Source organism: Nelusetta ayraudi, unplaced genomic scaffold (genome assembly GCF_046127955.1).
Source record: "Nelusetta ayraudi isolate G7.1 ecotype Tasmania unplaced genomic scaffold, CSIRO-AGI_Nayr_v1 ptg000024l, whole genome shotgun sequence".
In the NCBI taxonomy this organism is placed as follows: Eukaryota; Metazoa; Chordata; class Actinopteri; order Tetraodontiformes; family Monacanthidae; genus Nelusetta; species Nelusetta ayraudi.
Window position 1 is genome coordinate 977,655 of NW_027466074.1, and position 24,457 is coordinate 1,002,111.

The 24,457-nt window shown below is 43.6% G+C and overlaps 2 protein-coding genes across 2 annotated transcripts in view; one reads left to right on the forward strand and one right to left on the reverse strand.

The window, feature by feature from the left end:
* The window catches only part of LOC142889832 (uncharacterized), a 324,486-nt gene that overhangs the window by 81,140 nt on the left and 218,889 nt on the right, over nucleotides 1-24,457 (forward strand). The gene's annotated exons all lie outside the window — the stretch shown is intronic.
* Nucleotides 875-14,365, reverse strand: LOC142889831 (ribonuclease inhibitor-like). The gene is made up of 4 exons (XM_076028486.1): nucleotides 14,349-14,365; nucleotides 4,304-4,477; nucleotides 2,981-3,157; nucleotides 875-896 (listed from the first exon to the last, which is right to left on the reverse strand). Exons 1-4 carry the CDS (start codon nucleotides 14,363-14,365, stop codon nucleotides 875-877), a joined length of 390 nt encoding a protein of 129 aa, XP_075884601.1.

Here is a 24,457-nt window from a genome sequence, read left to right on the forward strand (position 1 = left end):
GTGGGCTGCCATTTTCTTTGTCCCCTCTTTTCTCCTGTTTATTAAGTATGTAGGGAGGTTAGCCTTTCTGTATTTGGCTTCTCTTTCTTTCTTTAGTTAGTTCTTAAGGCGAGCTAGTTGGAGTTTGGTTTATTATTTTGGCCTGGGCCCACCCTGAAGCCTTTGCTGCCCACCGGTTAAGTTGTTTTGTTTCTTTCATTTACTGATTCATAAATGTTTTTGTTGAAAACCGCCAACTGCCGTGAGAAATTAATGAGGCTTGGGAGTGGGGGAAGGTGTCCCACATGTTGCGTCTCGGTCCCCCTAGACGGGACGTAACACGGAGTTTTCACCGTGACAGCAGGTTGAGCTCCTACCGTTTTACAAGTGACGTCGTCACGTTAGCCTGTTCCATCCCTGCTAAATTCTTTAAAGAACTACCGTTAGTAAAGTTTTAAATTATAATACACTCTACACTAATTGAAATTTCCTGCCCGTGGTTCTATATTGCAACAGTTGACGGCTCATATCAGCAGATAAGCAGCAACAATCTGGGCATTGCGGGTGATTCATAAATATGTCATTTCTTATTAATTAGCCCATAAGTGTTGTACACCAGTGTGACACCAAATGCTTGTTGCTGACAGCAGTGAAGAAATGACACTCTAGTGGTTCTGCACATTAGTATAAATAGAGTGATTCTCTGTCATTACATCACAGGACGGCGGCACTCTGACAGATTCCATGAACCTGGACACTGATGATCCAGACTCCGGTCCAGATGACACAACAGGCCACAGTGTAAACGGGTCAGAGCATGGACTGGCTGCTGAAAGGATCCAGGTAGGTGGCGCTGTCATCCCAAGGTGTGTGGTGTGGAGGATCAGGGCCAAAGTTACAGATGTTCACAGATGTGACTGTGGATTCAGGAGGAGTGTTTGAAGGCTGGACTCCCAACAGTGATTGGCTGCTGAGGACCTCTCAATCACAATCAGGTTTTTTAGTGGCTGTGAGATTGAAAGTGAGATTGCATTGTCCAGGTAGGAGGACAGCAGTCAGCCATGTTTCACCTCCAGTCAACACGCAGTGGTTCACATGAAGGTCCAAGAGGCCTACAGACCTACACTGAGTCTGGACGTGGCAGTACAGTTGGATCATTGTCTTTGTTGTGTTGTTTGGTCATTGTGATCCAATGTAATGTGAGAGAAGGACGAGTGCAGTTATATTGGAGTGAGTTATTTAGAGTGTAATAGAAGTTATAATGCAGAGTCTGTTTTTATGAAATGTTCTATCACCTGGCAACCATCCATCTATCCATCCATCCATCTTCTACTGCCGTATCTGGAGTCAGGTCTCGGGGGCAGCAGCCTCAGCAGAGACCCCCAGACTTCCCTGGACCCAGTCACCTCCTCCAGCTCCTCCAGTGGGACCCCAAGGCTTCCCAGTCCAGCCCAGAGACCTGGTCCCTCCAGCAGGGTCTCCTCCTGGTGGGACATGCCTGGAACACTTCCCCAGGGAGGCGTCCCAAACAAGACCCCGAGATGCTGGAACTCCTCCCCCTGAGGCAGGGCCTCCCCACCGACCCAGAGAGGGCAAACCACCTCATATCCAGCATTGATTTATCTGTTGGTGATTAATTATAATGTATCATTTATTTTATTTAAATTATATTTGAACTGAATTGGATTTGTTTGTAAAAGTGAGATTTATTTTCATTGATTCATGTGGTTTATGTTGAGACCGAGTGGAGAAGTGGGTATGGCCTACAGAAGGTTTGAGTACACAAGTTATTCAGATATGGAGAATCCCCATGGCAGGACTTCAGGAGATATATAATCAAAGTGTTAAAGCAGCAGAAATGAAACGTCAGTTGAGGTCAAGGTTACACAGGTTGTGATGGCTTTTATTGTCAGAATATTGAATCATTGAAATATAATGTTTGAGCTCGTAACAAAGTTAGGATGGTATAACATAATCACATAAAATAAATGATCTGGTTTCCTTCTGATTCATTGATGTCCTTCTGAAATCTCCACACAAACATCTGGCAAGCATCAAAACCATGAATTATTTTGAGGGAAACTTCTTTTGTCTTACTTATGATTCAATAATGATTTGAGTTCCCATCACAGGTGTTGTGAATCACTTTATCTTTTCCACATGATTTCCTCATTTAAGATCATGAAGCAGAAATAAAGCCTCTTGAAAAGTATTTTTCACCTCCAAAATGAAGATGTTATAGAAGTCTGAAGTGAGAGCAGAGCAGTGTGTTGTTGATGTGTGGAACCTTCATGCTGAGATGTTCCAGCCGTGGATGATGAGAGCAGAAGCAGTGGTTGTGTTGCTGCTGCCTTCACTGAGCAGCTGCTCCAAGTCCTGCTTCTTCCACTGAGGATTCAGCTCCACCAGTGGCTTCTGGGACGTCTCTCCCAGTAACCACAGCAGCTTGTAGGGAGAAGCAGTCCGCCAGCCACCAGGCTGCACTGGGGTCAAAGGTCGTGACACACCCACACAGTGTTGGTGCATGCAGCTTGCTGTTTGGCTCCACTGGTTGTAGTTCTGTCAGCCACCAGTAGATGGAGCTCTCCTCTTCACTCTCCTCATCCTCACCACCACCTGCAAAGATAAGAAGAGACAGCAGGAGTCAGGACTCACGGTCCTTGAACGCATCATCACAGAGACGTTGACTGTTGATGGAGTTGATGGAGTGACTGGTGAGAAGAAGCAGACTCTCAGTCACATGTCAAGTGTGGAACATCAGAAGGTCATGTGACCATGGAGTGTTGGACTGATACTGAGGCCTGATGAAGATGAACTGATCAATAATTGGGAGGTGAACTGAGAGAAGAAGCAGTTTGGCAGCAGATGTTGGATGAATGAGGAGCAGCTGGACGTCACCATCCTCCTCTCACACTGTGACTGGGAACACTGGACCTCTGCTGTGGGGTCAACTGGCTTTGGTGCTGGAACAATCATCCACTGCTTCCAAACCAGTACTAACCTCACACTCTTCAGTTGATGGTCACTGCTGTAGACAAGATCCATCAGTGGCTCCTTCACTGATGACTCCTTCAGGGGGTTCATATTCAGGTCCAGCTCTCTGAGGTGGGAGGGGTTGGACTTCAGAGCTGAGAGCAGCCAATCACAGCTGAGCTCTGACAAACTGCAGCCCCACAACCTGAACAGAGAATAAATGATGGAGTTTATAATGATAGAGAGTTTTTCCTGGGTGTCATCACTCTGAAAATCAAAGTGAAATGTCGACTTCAGCATCTGCAATCTGCAATCTGACCACTAGATGGGAGGATTTTACCCACTGTACCTTCAAGCCCAGTTTCATTCATTACTATCACAAACCAGTGTCTGCAAATTGAATTTCCAACAGCAGTAAAGTGAAAATCATGACAACAATAACAAGAGTGATAGAAGTTGTAGAGTGAAGAGGGTGAACTGACCTCAGAGTCTCCAGTTTACAGTCTGGACCCTGCAGAAAACCACTCAGCTCCTTAACTGATGAATCCTGAAGATAGTTCTCAGCCATGTCCAGCTGTCTGAGGTGGGAGGGGTTGGACTTCAGAGCTGAGAGCAGCCAATCACAGCTGATCTTTGACAACCTGCACCTCTCCAACCTGGATACGGAATAAATGATGGAGAGTGTCATTCACAGTTGGGTGTGCGCGCGCGCGCGCGTGTGTGCGTGCGTGCGTGAGTGCGTATGTGCGCATACGTGAGTGTGTGTGTGTGTGTGTGTGTGTGTGTGTGTAATTTAAAACCAGTTTTACACATTTCTAATGGAATCAAAGTGAATTCCAACAAACTCAATTCAAAGTCATGACAACAACAACTGCAGCAGTTGTAGAGTGAAGAGGGTGAACTGACCTCAGAGTCTCCAGTTTACAGTCTGGACTCTGCAGAAAACCACTCAGCACCTTCACTGTTGAATCCAGAAGGCAGTTCCAACTCAGCTCCAGGTGTCTGAGTTGGGAGGGGTTGGACTTCAGAGCTGAGAGCAGCCAATCACAGCTGAGCTCTAACAAACTACATCTCCACAACCTGAATAGAGAAGAAATGATGGAGAGTTTTTCCAGGGTGTCATCACTCTGAAAATCAAAGTGAAATGTTGACTTCAGAATCTGACACTAAAGTAATCTGAAATCTGACCACTAGATGGTAGGATTTTACACACTGTACCTTTCCACCCAATTTCATAAGCTTCAAACACAAAGCAGTGACTGCAAATTGAATTTCCAACAGCAGTGAAGTGAAAATCATGACAACAACAACAAGAGTGATAGAAGTTGTAGAGTGAAGAGGGTGAACTGACCTCAGAGTCTCCAGTTTACAGTCTGGACTCTGCAGAAAACCACTCAGCTCCTTCACTGCTGAATCCTGCAGCTGTTTCCAACTCAGGTCCAAGTGTCTGAGGTGGGAGGGGTTGGACTTCAGAGCTGAGAGCAGCCAATCACAGCTGAGCTTTGACAAACTGCACCTCCACAACCTGAATAAAGAAGAAATGAAGGAGAGTTTATAATGATGGAGAGTTTTTCCAGGGTGTCATCACTCTGAGAATCAAAGTCAAAAGTCGACTTTAGAATCTGACACTCAACAAAGGAGAGAGGGTGAGTGAATGAGCGCTGAAATCAGACCACCAGATGGCAGGATTTTACACTCTGTAGCTTTAAACCAGGGGTGCTCACACTTGTTCAACATGCGAGCTACTTTTAAAATGACCAAGTCAAAAAGATCTACCTACTATACAATCGGTGTGTGTGTGTGTGTGTGTGTGTGTGTGTGTGTGTGTGTGTGTGTGTGTGTGTAACGCAGATGTTTTGCTAGCAGCATCTCCCAGGATCTCCGGTGCTTCTGCTGTGCGTGACTTTGAAGCGTATTTTCCGAGCGGGGCGTCAAAACAAAATTCAGTACATCGGACATTATGACCAAGGGCCAATTCCAATTCCTCCCTTAACTCCTCAATCTCAACCCTCGCCCTTAACCCTCAATCTTTGGCCCTCAATCTTGGCCCTCAAAAATAAGTGTAAGGGCTTAGAAATGGGACACCCCTTAAGTGCAGTTACGTCTTCAGACTGTGGGGGGCTGCCTTACGCCAAAGCTAAGTCCAGTCTGTCAAGAAGACGACAACGACGAAGAAGAAGGAGAAGAAGAAAAAGACGATGAAAAAGAAGAAGTCCTCCGTCGCTACACAACGAGGTACACAAGTAACGTGAAGCCGGGACCGCCGGTCCGGCTGACAAACATCGTAAAGTAAAAAAAATAAAAATGTTACGCAACAACGATGTCAATAATCCATAAAAAACTCTTAAACTAAGACAATAAAATGGTTTTGTAATATTTATATCTTTATTAACTAAGAAAATACTTCCATTTGTAGCTCGCTTTTTCGTCGCCATCTTTTTCGAAGATGTCTTGGCGAAAATACGCAATGCCTTCTGGGTAGCCCTCACTGCCAAGGGTGGTCCCGGAGAATCTCAATATTGAGGGCGATACAGCCCTTAATCTCCTCCCTCAACTGGACGTTCTTAGAATGGGGACAGCATTTGCACCTAGCAGAGAGCGCGCATTTTTGAGATTGAGGGTTGAGATTGAGGGTTAAGGGAGGAATTGGAATTCACCCCAAGATCAACCACAACCACCGTGTTTTCTAATCATTGACTTCCTGCCTGAACCATTCTACCTGCTGTAAGTGACGAGGACTCCACTCTTAAAGCTCTCTCTCTCTCTCTCTCTCTCTCTCTCTCTCTCTCTCTCTCTCTCTCTCTCTCTCTCTCTCTCTCTCTCTCTCTCTCTCTCTCTCTCTCTCTCTCTCTCTCCGACCTAATGGGCACCCCTGTTTCAAACCCAGTTTCACTCATTTCAAACACAAACTAGTGACTGCAAACTGAATTTCTAACAGCAGTGAAGTGAAAATCATGACAACAATAACAAGAGTGATAGAAGTTGTAGAGTGAAGAGGGTGAACTGACCTCAGAGTCTCCAGTTTACAGTCTGGACTCTGCAGAAAACCACTCAGCTCCTTCACTGATGAATCCTGCAGTTGGTTCTGACCCAGGTCCAGGTGTCTGAGGTGGGAGTCGTTGGACTTCAGAGCTGAGAGCAGCCAATCACAGCTGAGCTCTGACAACCTGCAGCCCTCCAACCTGAATAGAGAAGAAATGATGGAGAGTTTAGAATCAAAGTCAAATGTCGACTTTAGAATCTGACACTCAACAAAGGAGAGAGGGTGAGTGAATGAGCGCTGCAATCTGAAATCTGACCACCAGATGGCAGGATTTTACACTCTGTACCTTTAAACCAGGGGTGCTCACACTTTTTCAACATGCGAGCTACTTTTAAAATTACCAAGTCAAAAAGATCTACCTACTATACAATCGGTGTGTGTGTGTGTGTGTGTGTGTGTGTGTGTGTGTGTGTGTGTGTGTGTGTGTAACGCAGATGTTTTGCTAGCAGCATCTCCCAGGATCTCCGGTGCTTCTGCTGTGCGTGACTTTGAAGCGTATTTTGTGAGTGAGGCGTCTCTGTCAGTTTACGCCAGGATTGCAAGCTCACGTGACAAGCACGGTAGTTTGGCGTGTATTTAAAGAAAACAACAGCCAAACTCTTTTTGCTGTCCCTGTCTGCTCTCATACAGAATGCAGGTATCTGAAGTATACATTGATTTTAACAATTATTATAGTTTCAGATTTAAAATGAAATCTGCTTTATGTCTCCTTTATTTGATCTGAGCGGTGCAGAAGCCGATTCGTCTCATTAACCTTTGACTGTAAAATCCAGCACATATAAAAACAAAATCCAGCACATCGTACATTATGACCAAGATCACTGAGTTCCTGCCTGAACCATTCTACCTGCTGGAAGTGACGAGGACTCCACACGATTGACCTAATGGACACCCCTGCTTCAAACCCAGTTCCACTCATTTCAAACACAAACCAGTGTCTGCAAATTGAATTTCCAACAGCAGTGAAGTGAAAATCAACAACAAGAGTGATAGAAGTTGGAGAGTGAAGAGGGTGAACTGACCTCAGAGTCTCCAGTTTACAATCTGGACTCTGCAGAAAACCACTCAGAACCTTCACTAATGAATCCTTAAGCTGGTTCTGACTCAGGTCCAGCTGTCTGAGGTGGGAGGGGTTGGATTTCAGAGCTGAGAGCAGCCAATCACAGCTGAGCTTTGACAACCAGCAGTACTCCAACCTGAATAGAGAAGAAATGATGGAGAGTTTATAACGATGGAATTTTACCAGGGTGTCATCACTCTGAACATCAAAGTGAAACGTCGACTTCAGAATCTGCAACAAAAGCAGTCTGCAATCTGACCACTAGATGGGAGGATTTTACCCACTGTACCTTCAAGCCCAGTTTAGGGCGTGTTTTCATTGCCTTGCCTCACCACGGTTTGCCTCGGTACGATTGCGTTTTCATTGGCTCTGTGATTACGAGACCGTGGGCGGAGTCGACACGGTAAAGCGGGACAATGTTTTCCCCAGCATCACTTCTGTGCGATACACAACAGCGCAGCGATGGACAAAGTAGAAGTTGTTTCATACCTGCTGCTCGGTCTGTGGTTGCTTTTCTGTTCAAGAAAGAACACTTTCCCTCACTGAAGTCACAGTTGATCATTTATGCAGCAACATTTATAATTTATTGTTTCGTTTTCCATGCGAGCAAATGTGTAGTTCAACCTTCATATTTTCACCAAAAGTAAACACGAGACGGATACAACGGGAAATAGCGTTTATTTAAAAACAAACAAACAGAAAAACAGACAGTAAACACGCCTCCTTATTTGAAATAGCTGCCCTAGCGAGCCAAGGACGACTTTGTTATATGCCGCGGTGTTTGAGGCTTCCTCGCGGCCAAGAGCCACGTCCTCTCGACGAATCAGTATTTCTTCTCTCCTCAAGACTCCTGGGGTTCCCTAGCTTACCGCGCCTCACGCAGGAGCAACTCGATTGTTTGTTTTCTTTACCGAGCGCTTCGCCATTTGCCGTTTGTCGTTTTCGCGAATATGGTTGAACACACTCGCGACGTCGAGGGCATTCCCGGTTCGCCTGCCTCTCCCCAAAAGACGAAAGTAAACATGTATTGAAAAAGCTGTTTTCAAAAACTGTATACACATAAATGTATTTGTACAACACCAATAGTAGCTACTTGTATTCACGGTAAAATGTACCTGACACGGAAGTTCTGTGTCAAAGGAGTTGGCGTGGATGTCCGCTCTGACAGGGAACATCGACGCGGACACGGAGCCAATCCAGTGCCCTGCTCGTAGCTACGTCACCACTAAACTCGCTTCGTCTTGCTCGGACCCTGGGGGATTGAGGTACCAAAACAGCGCCCCCTACAACTGTGCAGCGGCCAGTGCAAACACCCTAACACCATACCATGGCGAGGCGAGGTGAGGCAATGAAAACACGCCCTTTCATTCATTATCAAAAAAAAAGTGTCTGCAAATTGAATTTCCAACAGCAGTGAAGTGAAAATCATGACAACAACAACAAGAGTGATAGAAGTTGTAGAGTGAAGAGGGTGAACTGACCTCAGTCTCCAGTTTACAGTCTGGACTCTGCAGAAAACCACTCAGCTCCTTCACTGATGAATCCTTAAGGTGGTTCCAACTCAGGTTCAGCTCTCTGAGGTGGGAGGGGTTGGACTTCAGAGCTGAGAGCAGCCAATCACAGCTGAGCTTTGTCAACCAGCAGTTCTCCAGCCTGAATAAAGAATCAATATTTGATTTCTTCCATGGTGTAAATGTCATATTCAGAGTCATTTCTCCCTGTTGATGATCCAGATGTGCAGCTGTTGGGATCACTGAGTCATTCAGTGACTTTCCTTGCTCCTTCAGACATTCAATGGCCAAGTCAACAGCGCGGTTCAGTCTAAGCCAGTAGTCAAAGGCATCCTCACCCTTCCCAGGAAGAGTGGTGTAAAAGTCTGCTAATGGGAGTGGTGAACACGGAACAGAATCAAAGTGCTTCCGCAAGAGACCATAAATGGCATCGGGGTTACAGGTGATGTTAATACCACTGTTCCTGGTCCCAAACCTGACAACATCCTTTGCTTTGCCACCAAGATGAACAAGGATCTCCTCCGCTTGTTCCTCAGGTTACAGATTCCCCTTCTTAATGAAACTCCTCATGAGCTCCTCCCACTCCTGGACGGAAACAGAGTCTGAGTTGTCTCCTCTGAAGCAGGGGGGCTCCTTCAGCTTTCGATGAGGGACATATTGCAAATGGGACACGTCAAAAGCATTTGTGGCAGACACATTGGCATGGCTAGGTCGAGGGGTAGCACTATGTAAAGGGGAACTGGCTAGCATATCAGCATGGGCAGGTGAAGGGGCAGCACTGAGTAAAGGGGTAGTGACAGATGCACTGAGGTGAGAGATAATGTCCTGTGCCACCCGCTGGCTGACCTGTTGAATCAATGCATCACCCATCTGACCTACAATACTAGCAGCAATAACACCAAAAGGAGTTACAAAAACATTACCCTGAGGATTACTCATCTTTCCAAAAAGTTAACAAAACACAATACCACAAAACAAAAGGATGAAACCATAAAAGGCCTAGACTGGAAACTGAAAAAAAAAAAAAAAAAAAAAAAATCAAATAAAAGTACATAAACCCTCTATCTGATGTCTAACACTGCACAAAAGCAACACATCTGACCGACTTCAGTGACCGCAGATGAACAGCAGCAGCAGAACAGTCCCCGGGTCGCTCTGCAGCATCGGTAGCACAACAAAAGAGTCTCGAGTCACGGCACCAATGTGACCTCTCCTATTCTGTCCTGCTTGCTGTATAATGAAGACTTGCAGAAGTCAGGTGTGGAGCAGCAGTTTATTCTCTGAAACAGAATGGGACACAACCATAACTTGCTCCGTGAAACTTGGTCACCTCCTGCTTCATGGGCTTCCTCTGTACTGAAGTAGTGATCGTATAGTTGTTGTTTCTACAATACAAATAATATTAAAAATAAAATACATTTTTCTACAAAATACAAAAAAATGACATTCGCAATTTCAATAATTCGCTCCCTAAGGCTCCATTTTTATACACTGTAACATTCTTCCAGTTACACACACATACCTGAAACAGAATGGGACACAACCATAACTTGCTCCGTGAAACTTGGTCACCTCCTGCAGAGACAACGTGCTCCGTATGAGAGCTGTGTCCTGCTAATGGACATGCTAGCATGCTAATCGTTTTTAATAGCAATAAAAACAAAAACAACGAACTTTGCTAAAAAAAAACAAACAAACAAACAAAAAAAATTAAATGAAAGACACCAGCACACATTTAAACACTGAAACACAGTTAGATGAAGCATAGCTCAACTTATTGCATTAATTTCTGTCTCAGCAGGGAGGAGACCGTCTCACCTGCTTCATGGGCTTCCTCTGTACTGAGGATCGCCCAGAATGCAAAGCGCTAACTTCAAAATAAAATACAAAATAAAATAAAAATAAAATATAAAGAGCCATGGCTGTGCCCCAACCAAGTTTAACATGATTGAACACAATTTATTTTGTGTGTGTGTGAGAAAGAGAGAGAGTGGATGACGCCTTGCAGGTGCGGTCCTGGATGTCGGCTGCTGATTGGACGCGCCACGTCTGAGAAGGAGGAGCAGTCGAGCCAGCCTGACTGTCATCCCTCCTCCGCTCCCAAGTCTGCAGTTAGTCACTTCTGAAATGGTGTGAGAGCACGCGGCCGTAGGTAGTGATGGCCGATGGAGGCTTTGTTGAAGCTTCGACACTTGTTTCAAAAAATGGTTCATTACTCGAGGCTTCAATGACACAGTGCTCGAGGAGGTCATCTAGTGCTCAATAAAATGAAGTGCAATAGAAACGTGTTCATTGTTTCATAGGTTGTTTGGGATTTGATTCGCCATGCATTCTTGTTGGACAACACTACATGGTTGTATGGTTCAATGCTGACACAATAAAATAAAAATGAAAAATAAAGACAATGTCTCTTTTTTGGCACGACTGATTGTAGTAGACTATAGCTCTATACTTAGCCTGACAGTTTGTGCAATGAATTATATTATATCCTAAAACAAGACTAAATAGCCCATAGTTTAAAAATATGTTCAATAGTAAGTGTTCAGTGGGTCAGATGTCAAATGTGATCTATTTAAAATGTAGAATAGATGAGCTAAATAACACATATATAATACACGTTGATGGGAATTGAACCGTCGCCTCAGTCTTGCAAGTCCAAGATTGTCATAATGTACCACAAACCCAAATCACACTCCCTTTTTTCATCGAAGCTGTTTGAGTAGCGTTAGCACACCGTGATTCCTCATCAACTACAGGCCTACACTTCAAATAATTCTGAGAAAAATCCAACGTAAAGAGAGCACTTCCATTAGGAAATAGTCAACATGAAATTTCGTCTTCTACTGACACCTGCTGGTCAAATTGAATAGTTGCAAATATTGTGAAGAAGTTGTCATCTAATTCTAATCCTAAACAATATGGCCATTCCAAGTGAAGTATTAAGACAATTAATCAGGTTTGTACTGCTTGATTGAACACACTCATCCCGTTCCAGTGCAGTAAAACCCACTTCCCTTCAGGACCGTGTCAGCGAAGCCAAAACTTCCTTGAGTGACGCTGTTTCCCAGCATGCAATGCGAGCTAGCGATTCACAATACTATTCCATCACAAACATGGATGTAAAAAATAAAAAGGGACGAAAAATGAAACTTCAGGAACACCAACCATTGCAATACAAGCAGAACTGGGCAGAAGTTTTATATTATGTACACCATAATACAGCCTTCTAGTGGACAAGCCATACTATTTAATCCGTGTCCTCCTATGGCACTTCCGTGGGTGGAAGCTCGTCGTAGAGGTCACGTGCTGGTTGCGTGTCACTCCACCTATCACCTCGGGGAAGGCCGTTGATTCAGGTGAGTATATGGAAAATATGGGTCAATGTGGTCAGTCGTAACAAGAGAAGCTTGCTGGCAAAAATAATGCACTACAAGTGGATGTCACACTTTTTTTTTGTTTTGTATGAGCATTTAAAAAAAACAACAACATAATAATAATATGGATTTTGACCATGTATGTTTTGGAGTTCATTGAAAGAGGTTAATATATATATGTATATATATATATGTGCGTGTGTGTAACTTTCACTAACTTATCTATTTCTATCCATCTATCAAACTTACTATCTAGGGATCTATCTACTACTAACTCTCAAAAAACTAACGGACAACCAAGAGCAACAAAACCAACCTACTGCAATTCGTATATTTTAGTGTGTGTGTGTGTGTGTGTGTGGGGGGGGGGGGGGGGGGGGGGTTAAAATGAGCACAGTGATGGTTCCGCAGCATAAAGTGTATCTTCAGTCGTCGATTGTATGTGTGGGAGTCCCTCAGGTTCAGCCCAGCTGATTTAGTGTTCGGTGAGAGGACCCTTGCGTCTGTTAAGGGGTAAGTGGCTTTCCGATGTTAAACGAGTAGAGAATAATGTGTTAGATTACGTAATTTTTTTTCCGTGAACGCTTGCATCGTGCTTGTGAAACTGCTCACCAAACTCTTGTCGCCAGCCAGTCTAAAATGAAGCGGCAGTTTGACAAGAAAGCTGTGGCTCGAGTTTTTGAGACAGGCGACCGAGTGTTGGTATTGTTGCCGTTACCCGGTTCCGGTTTGCAGGCTGGTTTTTCTGGTCCGTATGTCGTGGAGCACAAACTTTCCGATACAGATTATGTAGTGCACACTCCTGATAGAAAACGATCATCCCGCGTCTGCCACGTCAAAATGTTGAAAAGTTACGCCCGGTTCACACAGGACGCGGAAGCGCCGCGAAGTGAAGCGATGCGAATCGCCAAACGCTTCCATTCAGCGCCCATGTTAATCAATCAGTGCGTTTACATGCAGAGCTTAATCGGACTAAGCAATCATTCGGTTTTCTCGTCCAATCGGAGTTCTCACCTTGGTCCCCGTATACATGCAGCTGAGAAATTCAAATTATTGACGGGTCCTCCTCCCAACACTAGGGGGTGGAGTGAGTCTTTTCAGCCGGTCAGCTGCTTTCGGTTGACATATTAAATCTATTATGATATGGAACGATAGTTCATAATGTACGTGTTACTTGCTTTGCAGATAAGGTGTACCCTATTTCTTGTGCTCCTGGTTATTTTAAAAGGCAGACAAGAACGTTGTTTGCTGTTGGAGGGCTACAACAACACTTCGATGCTACGCTTTGTGCCGTCGCTACGGACCCCAAACTCTCGTTCTTGTTGGATTCGGGTTGGGACTGGTGGGAGAGTTTGTGTACAGGTTTTGCAAAGGAACGGTGTCTTCAGTTATACACACGCTCATTAAAGTGCCGACTGTGGAGGAAGCTGGTGCCGCTGCACGCCGTTTCCAGCAGAATAACAGCGAAATTACAAATCAGGAAAACATCTCTTTGCTGTGCTTTTATTTACAAAGTTAAAATTCTTGTAACTTACAAAAAATGTGAACGAAAAGGTAGAAATATAAATACGAAGGAATACGTATTTGTTCAGGGGTGCGCAAAGCCGGAGCCCTGCATTTGCTGCGCTACCCTTTTTAAAAAGGTCTCCGTTGCGCGTTATTTTAATAAGTCCATCTCTTTTAGAAGAGAAAGCATCGCCCCGGTCTCATCCTCTCTCCAAATGTCAACATTCTTATTCGCGTTTGCCAGGTTGTTTCACGCTGTCTGTTTTGTTAGACGACGTAGTTGTGCGGTCATGAGTCGCGAGAGCGAGGCGTGGCGCATGCGCACTCGCATTGTCCAGTTAATAGTCCGATTAAGGCGTATACATGGCAGAGAAATTCGAATTCCAATCGCATTATCTGGGTGTCTCAATCGGAGTTCTCCGATTCCAATCGGAGTTCTCAAACTCCAATCATAATCGGAGTTAAGGTGTTTACATGCACGTGAGTTCTCCGATCATAATCGGACTAAGGCAATAATTCGATTTTCTCTAGTGCCATGTAAACGAACTGAATGTAGTGGTTCAGACCAGACGCGAACATGCGCGCGGCTCGTGCCATTCATTTCAATGGAAGCGGAAGCGCCGCGCCAACGAATTTCGCGAGCGAGGCTCCAAATGGTTCACACCAGACGCGAAAAGCTCCGCGACGGTCGACAAGCGCTTCTGCTCAGCTGCACTCTTTTTTTCACTCCCACTTTTTCACTTCTTTTTTTTTTCTTTAAAAAAAATAAAATAAAAAAAATAATTTTCGTCATTGCCCCCCCTCGCCCCGTAGCCAGCCCGCTCCATAGCTCACTTTTGTGCGTGTGTGTGTAAATAAATAGAAACACGCACTCAGGTGTCCATCTCAAGACAAGACCTCACACTTTCACAATGATCATTGACCGGCATCTCTAGGATCAAACTGACGTATTTTGATCAAGTCTTCCTGTGTGTGTGTGTGTGTGTGTGTGTGTGTTTAAACTCTCTCGCACTCTGATACAATGTACTGACAAATATAACATACAAATATGATATATGATCGAATTTGTCATTGGGTTTTTATTTTGAAAATTCACCGGATTTTCTCGTTTTTATTGAGCGACTTCCTATTGACAAGGATCGCTCGCGGCTCGCGCACGAAATAGAGCAGACGCCGAAACAACAAATGCATGCCACGAGCCGCGCAACCACCACATTGATTAACATGGGCGCCGAATGGAAGCGCTCGGCGGCGCTTCGCTTCCACGTCCAGTGAACTGACGTTAAATGCATGGCGCGATCCGCGAGGGGAGCCGCGCGCCTGTTCGCGTCTGGTGTGAACTACTACATTGCTTAACATGGGCGCCGAATGGAAGCGCTCGGCACTTTGCGGCGCTTTGTGGCGCTTCCGCGTCCAGTGTGAACCGGGCGTTACGTCGCTAGGAAAAATGTGTCGCCTGAGCCTCCGCCCCATCCGTGCCCATTGGCGGAGGGAGGGCTCATGAAAAAAAAAAAAAAAAAATCGGTGTTCATTCGGTGCGCCTGGGAAACTCTGAAATTATGAATAACTTAAGCTTGTTTTTGTCCCATTTGCCTGCATCAGCCCGTCATGATATTGTTAAATTAATTGAGAGCCACCCACTATTGTTTTCTGACCACCCCCGCCGTACGTCAGTTTTGCACCATGACATAGAAGTAGAGGGACATGCCACAACTAAGCAGCACGCACACAGAGTCAATTCTGGGAAGTTAAGAAAGAAGCTTTGGCTCTCCTTCTGACAGTGCCCATCTTGATGTTAATTTGGGGTCAGGTTTTTACAGACTATGATGCCCTCGTGGTCCTGGATAGGATGCGCAATCAAACCAGCCGTAGATGCGGTGGTCTCTGCTCCTGCAAGACTTCAATCTCCAGATTTGCCACAGGAAGGGGGGTTGATAATGTGTTGGCAGATGCGTTATCACGTGTACATGTGGACTAGCTGCGGAATTCTTATTTCAGGGGAACTGAGGTTTTTCTTGTTTAGTTTTGTTTGTAGGTATGTTAATAGGGTTTAGTTCTTAAGAGAGGGGGTGTTATGACCCACAGGTGGGTCTAGGTGCCTCTATCTAAGTAACTATTACCAATTTTAAACGTTTAGTTTTTTACTACTACACAAATGTAAAGTCAAACAACATACGCTTACAGAAACTCACACAACAAAATATAAATTAAAATGTGTAAAACAAAAAGAAAAAAAAATCAGCATTCAGATAACAGTTTTGTCCTTTAGTGAAGATTGACAATGAGAAAAACCAAGAGCCTCATCTTTGTGCGGCTGATCCTGTTTCTTCTCTCTGTAAATATCTGCCCTGTTTTGGAGAAGATTCTCTCTGAGGGGACTGATGTTGCTACAATGCACAGTCTCCATGCCATCACATGTGTAAGGCGTCGGTAAATTGAAGCCTGCAGTTTGCAGTTGCAGCTGTTGCACCACAAAACGGGTCAACCAACCCGACAAACGAGCCGGGTGATAATCGGCTCCGATCGGCTTGCGATGGAATTGGGACACCCAGGACAACACCACCTTTTTTTTTACCTGCCGCACGGAATGACGTTGAGCGTAACGTACGCTAAATCATAATATCGCGCCAGTCAAGGTCATATCGCGGGCCTGTCCCGCTCACCAGATATCCAAGAAGGTTGGTGAGGGCTGAGCGGGCAAAACCTTTGGTGACTAAGTACCGAAGGGGTGAATTTTTTCTCGACCTTTTTGCGCCTGATTAAAAAAAGGGGGCACAGGGACGCCTGTGCAGTTACAAGTAATAAGTCTAGACAGGGATGGGGAAGAACCAGCGCAAAGTGGCTGCTGCAGTTCCCCAGGGGGGACAAATTGTGGACGACATTCGGAAAAAATACGGTCCAGATTGTCTTGATATGTCGGATGTTTGGGTTGAAAAGTATGATTTCCCAGCAGGGGGATCACTGAGTATGGAGGAATTCAGAAACCTCCGGGATAAATCGAATATAGCCGAGGGAAAGGTTACAAAAAAGAAAAACCCAAACAGGTGGGAGATTCAAATCATCAAAGATCATGAAAGGTGTTTTTCATTCTGGAAACCTGAAGCAGAGCTCAGGGACAGGAAACAAGTAAAGAAAGGTGTGAACAGCGCTGGGCGCTGGAGCACAGGGGTGACAGAGATAACGGCAGAGGGTGCACACACTCACACACACTCCCCAGAGGAGGGAGAAAAGGAGCCACTCACACACGAGCATTCAAATGCACCAAATCGTCTGTATCCTTCTCTTACAGGCCCGAGGGACCCTCTCCTGGACATGCCTGTCTTCCCTCCTCCCGCCTGCCCTCATCCAACGCTACCACCGTACAACCCTGCGCACTCCAGCATCGACGCCGCAGCGTCGCCACGTTCATCAGGACTGCCGTCAACCAAACGGCCAGCCTCATCACTGCTTTCAGACAAGGGCTGCTCCCCCAGATCGCCAAAGCAGTTAACAGAAGCTGCTGCGTGGGGATTGAAGATGCCCGGCTGACAGAGGTCCGACGTCATGCAGTGCACGCTGAGAGGCTTCTGCAGGAGGCCAGCGATGCAGAGGACAAGAAGATAAAGCGTGCCTCCCTCACCATGATGAAGCACCTCAGTGACACGGCGAGACGGCCCTACAGGAACAACGACAACCGACGAAGGGCGACTAGCGGAGACAGAGGCGAAAAGGGGGCGTGCCACATCTGTGGCCGAATGGGTCACTGGGCCAGAGAATGCCCTGACAAAGGAAGACACCGCGGGCAGAACCATGCCCACCGCAGCCAAGAGAGTGATCGCGAGGGCCGGAAAAGAGGATCCAGAGGGGACCAGGACGTGTTTATGTAGCATAATTGTGGCAAAGCACTGTTCCTGCTTTTGTTGTGGTTTGTGGCGTGTGTGAGAGTGATCAGTGAGCAGGGTGCAGTTACCCACTTCTACCAGTGGAGGTCGTGTTCGCCCCGGGGAATAACGCTAGAGAGGTCTCTCAAGTGGCTCGTGAGACCTATGTGGAGCGAACCGTCGTAGCGGACGTTAACGTGTGTGTTATCTGTTGTGCTTCCACAGGTGAGAAGGGGAAATGGTTGAAAATAAGAGCAAATGTATGTGTGGCTGTTTCGTAATTGAAGTCTGAGATCGAGGGTATGTGAGTTAAATTTACGTTTTGAATGTATCGTCTCCGAGTGATTACCTAGCGAAGAGGAAACAACGGCTAGCCCGTTGCTAGGTTACCAGGAGGCGGGGTTGACGCTCGGTTACGTTAGTGTTCGTTTAACGTTATGGGATGTTTATTCAGTAGAAATGTGAATATTTAAATGTATACGAGTAAGATTGAATGTGGGAAACGACATGATTAATAAGTTCAAGTCGAAGTCGGGTATGGATCTGTGTTTTGAAATGTAAAAAGTAGATAACGCTCGAGAGGAAGTCTCTCAAGTGGCTCGTGAGACCTATACGGAGCGAACCGTAGTAGCGGACGTTAACATGTGTGTTGTCTGTTGTGCTTCCACAGAAAACCAAAATAAAAGCTTCTAAAGAAACAAAGAAAAACAAAAATAAATGTGTCTTCGCAACATTACCACGCTACATTTACGTTTGACTATCTGCTTTAATATAAAACCGCAAAAAATGTGTTTTATAATTTTCTTTATATAATCTACAAACGTATTAGTATGATCCAGGGAAAATTCCATGTTTGTTTGCGAAACTCATTGGAAGAATGAAGAAAATCTGTTCGATTGTTATTGTCATGAACATAAATCACAAAACATATATATATATATATATTTTATTTTTTTCATGTGTCACTTTAACAGAGACAACACCATCTGTAATTACTATGTTTGGTTGCATTTCCCTGGCAGGCAAAGATAGATGGAAGAGACATCCTTCTGGGTGGAAAATGGGACTGGCTTGTCTGTGGATGGTGGAGGCTCGCTGGGCTCATCAATCCGTCCATCCATTCACCTTGTTCGTCTCATCCTGACTGTGCAGCACGCCACTGTGGAGGCTTGACATAACACACATTAGATTAATAACAGAAAAGCAAAATGTGACTGATGGTGTATTATTTAGTGTGCTTCAGTTATAATTCTCATAATAATGACTGTTTTGCTGGCTTCACACAATATATATAATTGGCCTGTCTTAGTTAAAAGCCCACTCACCACGACAAGGTGCAGGCCAAGAGTGGGAACACAAACACAGACCAGAAACGAACAGGACAAATCCAGACAAGACTACAAAAAACACAAACACAAATAACACTAATATCACTTTGACCACTATCTTTTTTCACAAGAACTTTTATTTCTTTACAAATTGAACCTTAGTTTGTGTCACAACAAACTAAATAAACCCTTGAAACAGCCAACAAAACATGAAATAACACTTCATCAATATTATAATGAGTATCCTCATAAATGATTTCAAGATAACTTTCAACACTTCCTTACAAATTTTTTTTTACGTCTGCCGTAATGATTTTCAAGTTTTTTTCATGTGAATATTTTAACATTGAACATGTTAACTGAACAGTCAATGTAAAATCCCTTCATTGTTGCTTTGACCTCTTCATCATTTGTGACCTCTTCATCATTGGTGATCTGTACATCATTTGTGACCTCTACATCTACATCAGACACAGTATGGCTGTCACATGGTTCCTGAATCACGAGAAAACTGTCTTCTTCCAAGATCTCTGACACCTCTTTACATTTTTTAGAATATGTGTGGTCAAAGATTTGATCAAAATCACGTGTGTGTGTGGGTGTGTGTGTGACTCACTTACCTTTTGTTTGGTAGACATGCTCTTACCTGATTTGAAGAAACTAAAAATGGTTGGGACAGCTGTTGAAGTTAGGCACTTTCTCTCACCACGCAAAATGAAAGATTTCTCCTCAAAGTGAAGAGCACACAGCCTGGAGTTGTCATTGGGTGTCCAGTTTTTTCTTCTCACATTTTCCACCCATTTGTGCAACCTTTTTCTGTCCCCAAAAGGAAAGCTGTAAAAAGCAAAACATTCCAAAAATAAATGTACAATATTTTTTTTTGTGTAATTTTACTTAAAATTGGGTATGCAAACATATTTAACTAATTTAAACTTAAACACAATGCAGACAGTTGTGCAGAAAGTTTAGTGTTAGCTAAAATATCGGGCACACAGACGTACTTATTATGTATACATTTCTTTCCATTGTAACAGGTCACTACCAGATCTGCAATCCATTACCTAGAATTGGTTTTCCTTAAACTGATGTACAGGATTACTAATCTGACTTTGATGGGCAAATTTGACAACAGAATACAATTATGAAGCACTAAAACACAGGACCACAAAACAATTAAATGCATGATGAAATAATGATATGCTTTGTTAAATGAAATAAAAGCGCTGCCGCCTCACAGCAAGAAGGTCGTGGGTTCGATTCCGGGGCCCGGACCTGGGACCTTTCTGTGTGGAGTTTGCATGTTCCCCCTGTGTCTGCGTGGGTTCTCTCCGGGTTCTCCGGCTTCCTCCCACACTCCAAAAACATGCATGTGAGGTTAATTGAACGTTCTAAATTGTCCGTAGGTGTGCATGTGAGTGTGAATGGTTGTTTGTCTCTATGTGGCCCTGCGATGAACTGGCAACTTGTCCAGGGTGTCACCCTGCCTTCGCCCTAAGACAGCTGGGATAGGCTCCAGCAGACCCCCGTGACCCTGAATAGGAATAAGCGGGTATAGAAGATGAATGAATGAATGAATGAAATCTTTATTGAATGAATGACACATTTTATTTCACTCGTCGTTTATGTAATTATTATTTTTTGCTCCATAGCTTTCATGATTCAGCATTACATGTTAAGAGTGATGAATTGCATGAAAAGAGAGAGCACTCGCTGATAAATTAACATGGTATACTGTTTAATTCCATGAGGACGACAAAATATTTGCAAATTTGTGTTAGCTACACACATCGACAGGTGCAAGAGGTGCAAGAGAGGAACTTTCAGGGAGGAACTTTCAAGATCGTTGAGTTTTTATTTTTTAATTTTTTAGTTCTGATGAAATAAATAGACCAATCATTTTATTACTTTGTCTGCTTTACAAAGAGGTTATTAATTAAAAAAATATGTGTGGCAGTGCTGTTATGGTCCATAGAGAGTTGCTTCAAAGAATTATCATTTATTATTCAGTGGCACATTGCTCACTTGTTTAATACACAAATAATAATATATTATTATAAGAATTTATTAATATGATAATAATAATAATAATAATAATAATAATAATAATAATAATAATAATAATCATTATTATTGATACAATTTTGAAACAACAATCGTCAGTTGTTCCGTAAAAAATACATTCATTTCCATGTTGAATTTTGTACGGTTCGTGAGCGCGCACATCTGTCAGTGACGATCTCCACACTGACACAACTGCGCATGCTCTATTATCCCATCAATGCGGAAGTCAAAAGGTTTTTGGGAGCCATGCGCTGGGTGAGCAACTTCATTGAAAGGAATGGGACGCCATCTTGGACTCTGGGGGCTTGCCGCACTGTCACGCAGGTTGTGACGTAGTGGGCCGGCGACGCCGACAGGTATGATGTGAATGATTGACAGCTATCATTCGTTCCCGTTAGCGAGAGGATTAAAAACAAACAGACACCATAATGGCATCAAAATGGACTTATCCCAGCGGTGCGGAAAAACAGAAGGAAAAGAAAACTGATCAAGAAAAACTTGCAAAGGGGAAAGGTAAGTTATTTGTTTGTGATGTGGGCTGGAGAGGTGGAGGTGAAACGCTGTTGCCCCCCCCCCCCCCCCAAGTTTGTTTATTTGTCCTGCTAGCCAGCTAGCTAGCGTCGGATAAATGTTAGCTGGCTGGCTAATATTTGTTCGTCATGAATCAGCGTTTTTGTTTGTTTTATGAAAGTTGACCATATCCTGTCAAGTTGGCCTATCCTGCCATGGGAATGACTGATTGACTCCACACCCGTTCATTCACATTCTAACAGGGAGGGAGGGAGGGAGGGCATGTTGTAGTTGTTGTTGTAGTCAGTCCCCTGTTATTGTTCAGTGGAAGTTGTCTCTCACATATTTGACTCTTAATGTTATTTTAGCCTTAACTTAGGATGAATTTACTAAGCTTAGTTTGTATTTTGTAGGCCCTTAATTAGAAATGTGCTACTGTTTTATAATTCAAAGAAATATTTTATGGAAATACTTTTTTTGGCATGGTGTTGACTATTTTAGACTATTGTGGCAGTGGGTCATTTATCTTAGTTTTATTACTTTAACTAGTACAGTGTGTAAAGTAATGCCAAAAACTCTTAAAAGTGACAGTTTTGTAATTGGGTAAAAGCTTTAAAGGGACACTGCAATCATAATGTTTAATTTAAAAACAAATACATTTTTAATTTTCCTATATTACTGCAACATCACTGTAATAATAAAATAGGAAAATGTGCTTCTGATCTGTTTTGCTTGATGATCTAGTGAGCTTTGTCTCTGCAGGAGCAATTCTAAAATATGTTGGCGCTGCAGACATTGAGCCCGAGGGATCTCCCGAACATCCTGACCAGGAAGCTCCAGGACCAACACGTTCCTCAGAACCTCCTTCTGTCCAGGTGAATAATGTGTGTTATTCTTAGTAGCTAAGCTGATAAGTGTGGGACGAAACTAAGGCAATTAAGCATTATTTTGATTGTTGGTTTGCGTTTTAGTGTTGCACTTGTTGGTTTGTTGGATTTTCTTATTTAAAGTAAGCATTTTTTTTTTATGAATACTCAATCTGTTGTATTTATTGACATATAGACGATTCTTTTCCTAGTATTATAGTGTTTGTTTGTTTTTAAATCAGTTTAACTTGCCTGAGTTGCTCAACTGAAGATGTTTAATTTTACCTGTAGCCTGTTTTGCTCACGAGGTGTAATAGATTGTGGAATCTTAGTAGACCTTAGTAGACGCACGCTGCTGAGAGTGGCAGCGATCAGCTCCGATGACCGTGGTGCTTGTAAATAAGGCAAATGCGCCATCTAGTGGGACGCAACATGTTTACTCGTGTTGGAGCAATGACAAGTACTACTAACAAAACAAAAGATGCACAGGGTAAAAAAAATAATCATAAACTCAAGCCCAACAAAGATAACAGATGGGCATAACTGTACTTAGTAATGATTACTAGTACTACCAACATTTGTATATTTTACTTTCAACTCGAATTTGAACTATTCATCCCCTTTTTTCAGCAGCCATTAACACTAATAAATTAAATTAAATCAAAACAATAAATTAAAGCTGCAAGCAGCGTTTGCGGGACTGAGCCGCCGTGGCCGACGCGATGCCCGATGACCCCCGATGACGCCTGACCCCTGTCGACGCCCGCAATTGACCCCCGTCCTCTGCCGACGCCCGGCGACATCTGCTGAAAGAAGTCTATGCAAATGATGCAGATTTCTCACCTCCATTTTTTTTTTTTGAGGATGCTGTCAAATGTAAAACATTTGGCCTTGATGAGACATACACGTAGGTATTTGAATGACGTCTGTAGCACTTTTCTAAAGGAAACTGCAGGCATTTGTGTGTTGACAAAGAGGGAGAAGAGGTCTAATCATCATATGCCTGTGTATGCAAATGATGCAAATTTTTGACCTGCATTTTTTTTTAAGTGGCTGTCAAATGTAAAATATAGGTCTTGATGAGACAAACACATGGATGTTTGAATGACGTCTGTAGCACTTTTGTAAAGGAAACTGCAGCCATTTACAGTATAGTGTGTGTGTGTGTGTGTGTGTGTGTGTGGAAGTAGGGATGTGCGATACCACTATTTTTCCTTTCGATACGATACCAGGTGATACCAAGGCTAGTATCCCGATACCAATACAGATACCGATACTTTTAGATGTCCAACTTGTGTATATGAAAATTATGACTTTTACAATGAAAACTCGTGAATGTTATTATAAAAAATGTATTTTATACCTATGTATAAGAATTAAACAAGCTGCCAAATATCAGACTTTGTTTTAATTTTAATCAGAGAAATCAAATCAACAGGTCAACTGAAAATCTGAGCAAATCTCTCTCAAAAAAGAGAAAATAAGAACAGCTGCTCTCAATTCAATATAATTCTTTTTGGACCAGACAGAGTGGTCTTCAGGTTAGAACTTGACAGAATATGTCTGTCTCTTTGGGAGTCATCTATGAAAAATTTAAATATTCTTGATGTAAAAGGAAGTCTTTTTATGGGAAGTATAACTCACATACCACCACAAATAGACTAAATAGCAACTGTTTTACTTGAAATGTGCCATTTAAGTAATTTAATTATTATGCTTTTCCAACTTAAAAGTGACACTGAATTGTGTTAAGATGATGGCAGGAATGTGAGTTAAATTAACAAATACATATTGTGCTGGGAGGAAACATTTTTATCTAACTAAATAAATAAAATATGTTTTAATGAAAAATTGACAAACATTCTGGTATTTTATGTAAATTTATCTTATCTACGTCTATATGCCTGTGATGGTGGGCACTGGGATGTATTTTCACTCCACCTGGATATTGCCTTTCTCTCTGCAGTGCTGGTTGGAAATTGCGCTAACGTTGACGGGGGGGGGGGGGGGGAAGCACGCTATCGCTGTCGCGCTACGCCAACGTGTCGGCAAAGTTAACGTGCCAAGTTTCTTTGCGGGGGCGGGGGACTGGACTCCAAGATGCTCCTGCTGATCACTGCTATGCTGGAGCTGGAGATGTGGCCTGTGATGTCTGCACTGGGAGGAAACTGAAGGCCCTCAAGTCCTGTCTGGTCTGTCGGGCCTCCTACTGTGACTCTCACCTCCAGCCTCATCGTGATGCTGCTCCCCTACAGAGACACAAGCTGGTGGAACCCAGCCAGCAGCTCCAGGAGAACATCTGCCCTCGTCATGATGAGGTGATGAAGATGTTCTGCCGCACTGATCAGAAGATCATCTGTGCTTTATGCTGTATGGATGAACATAA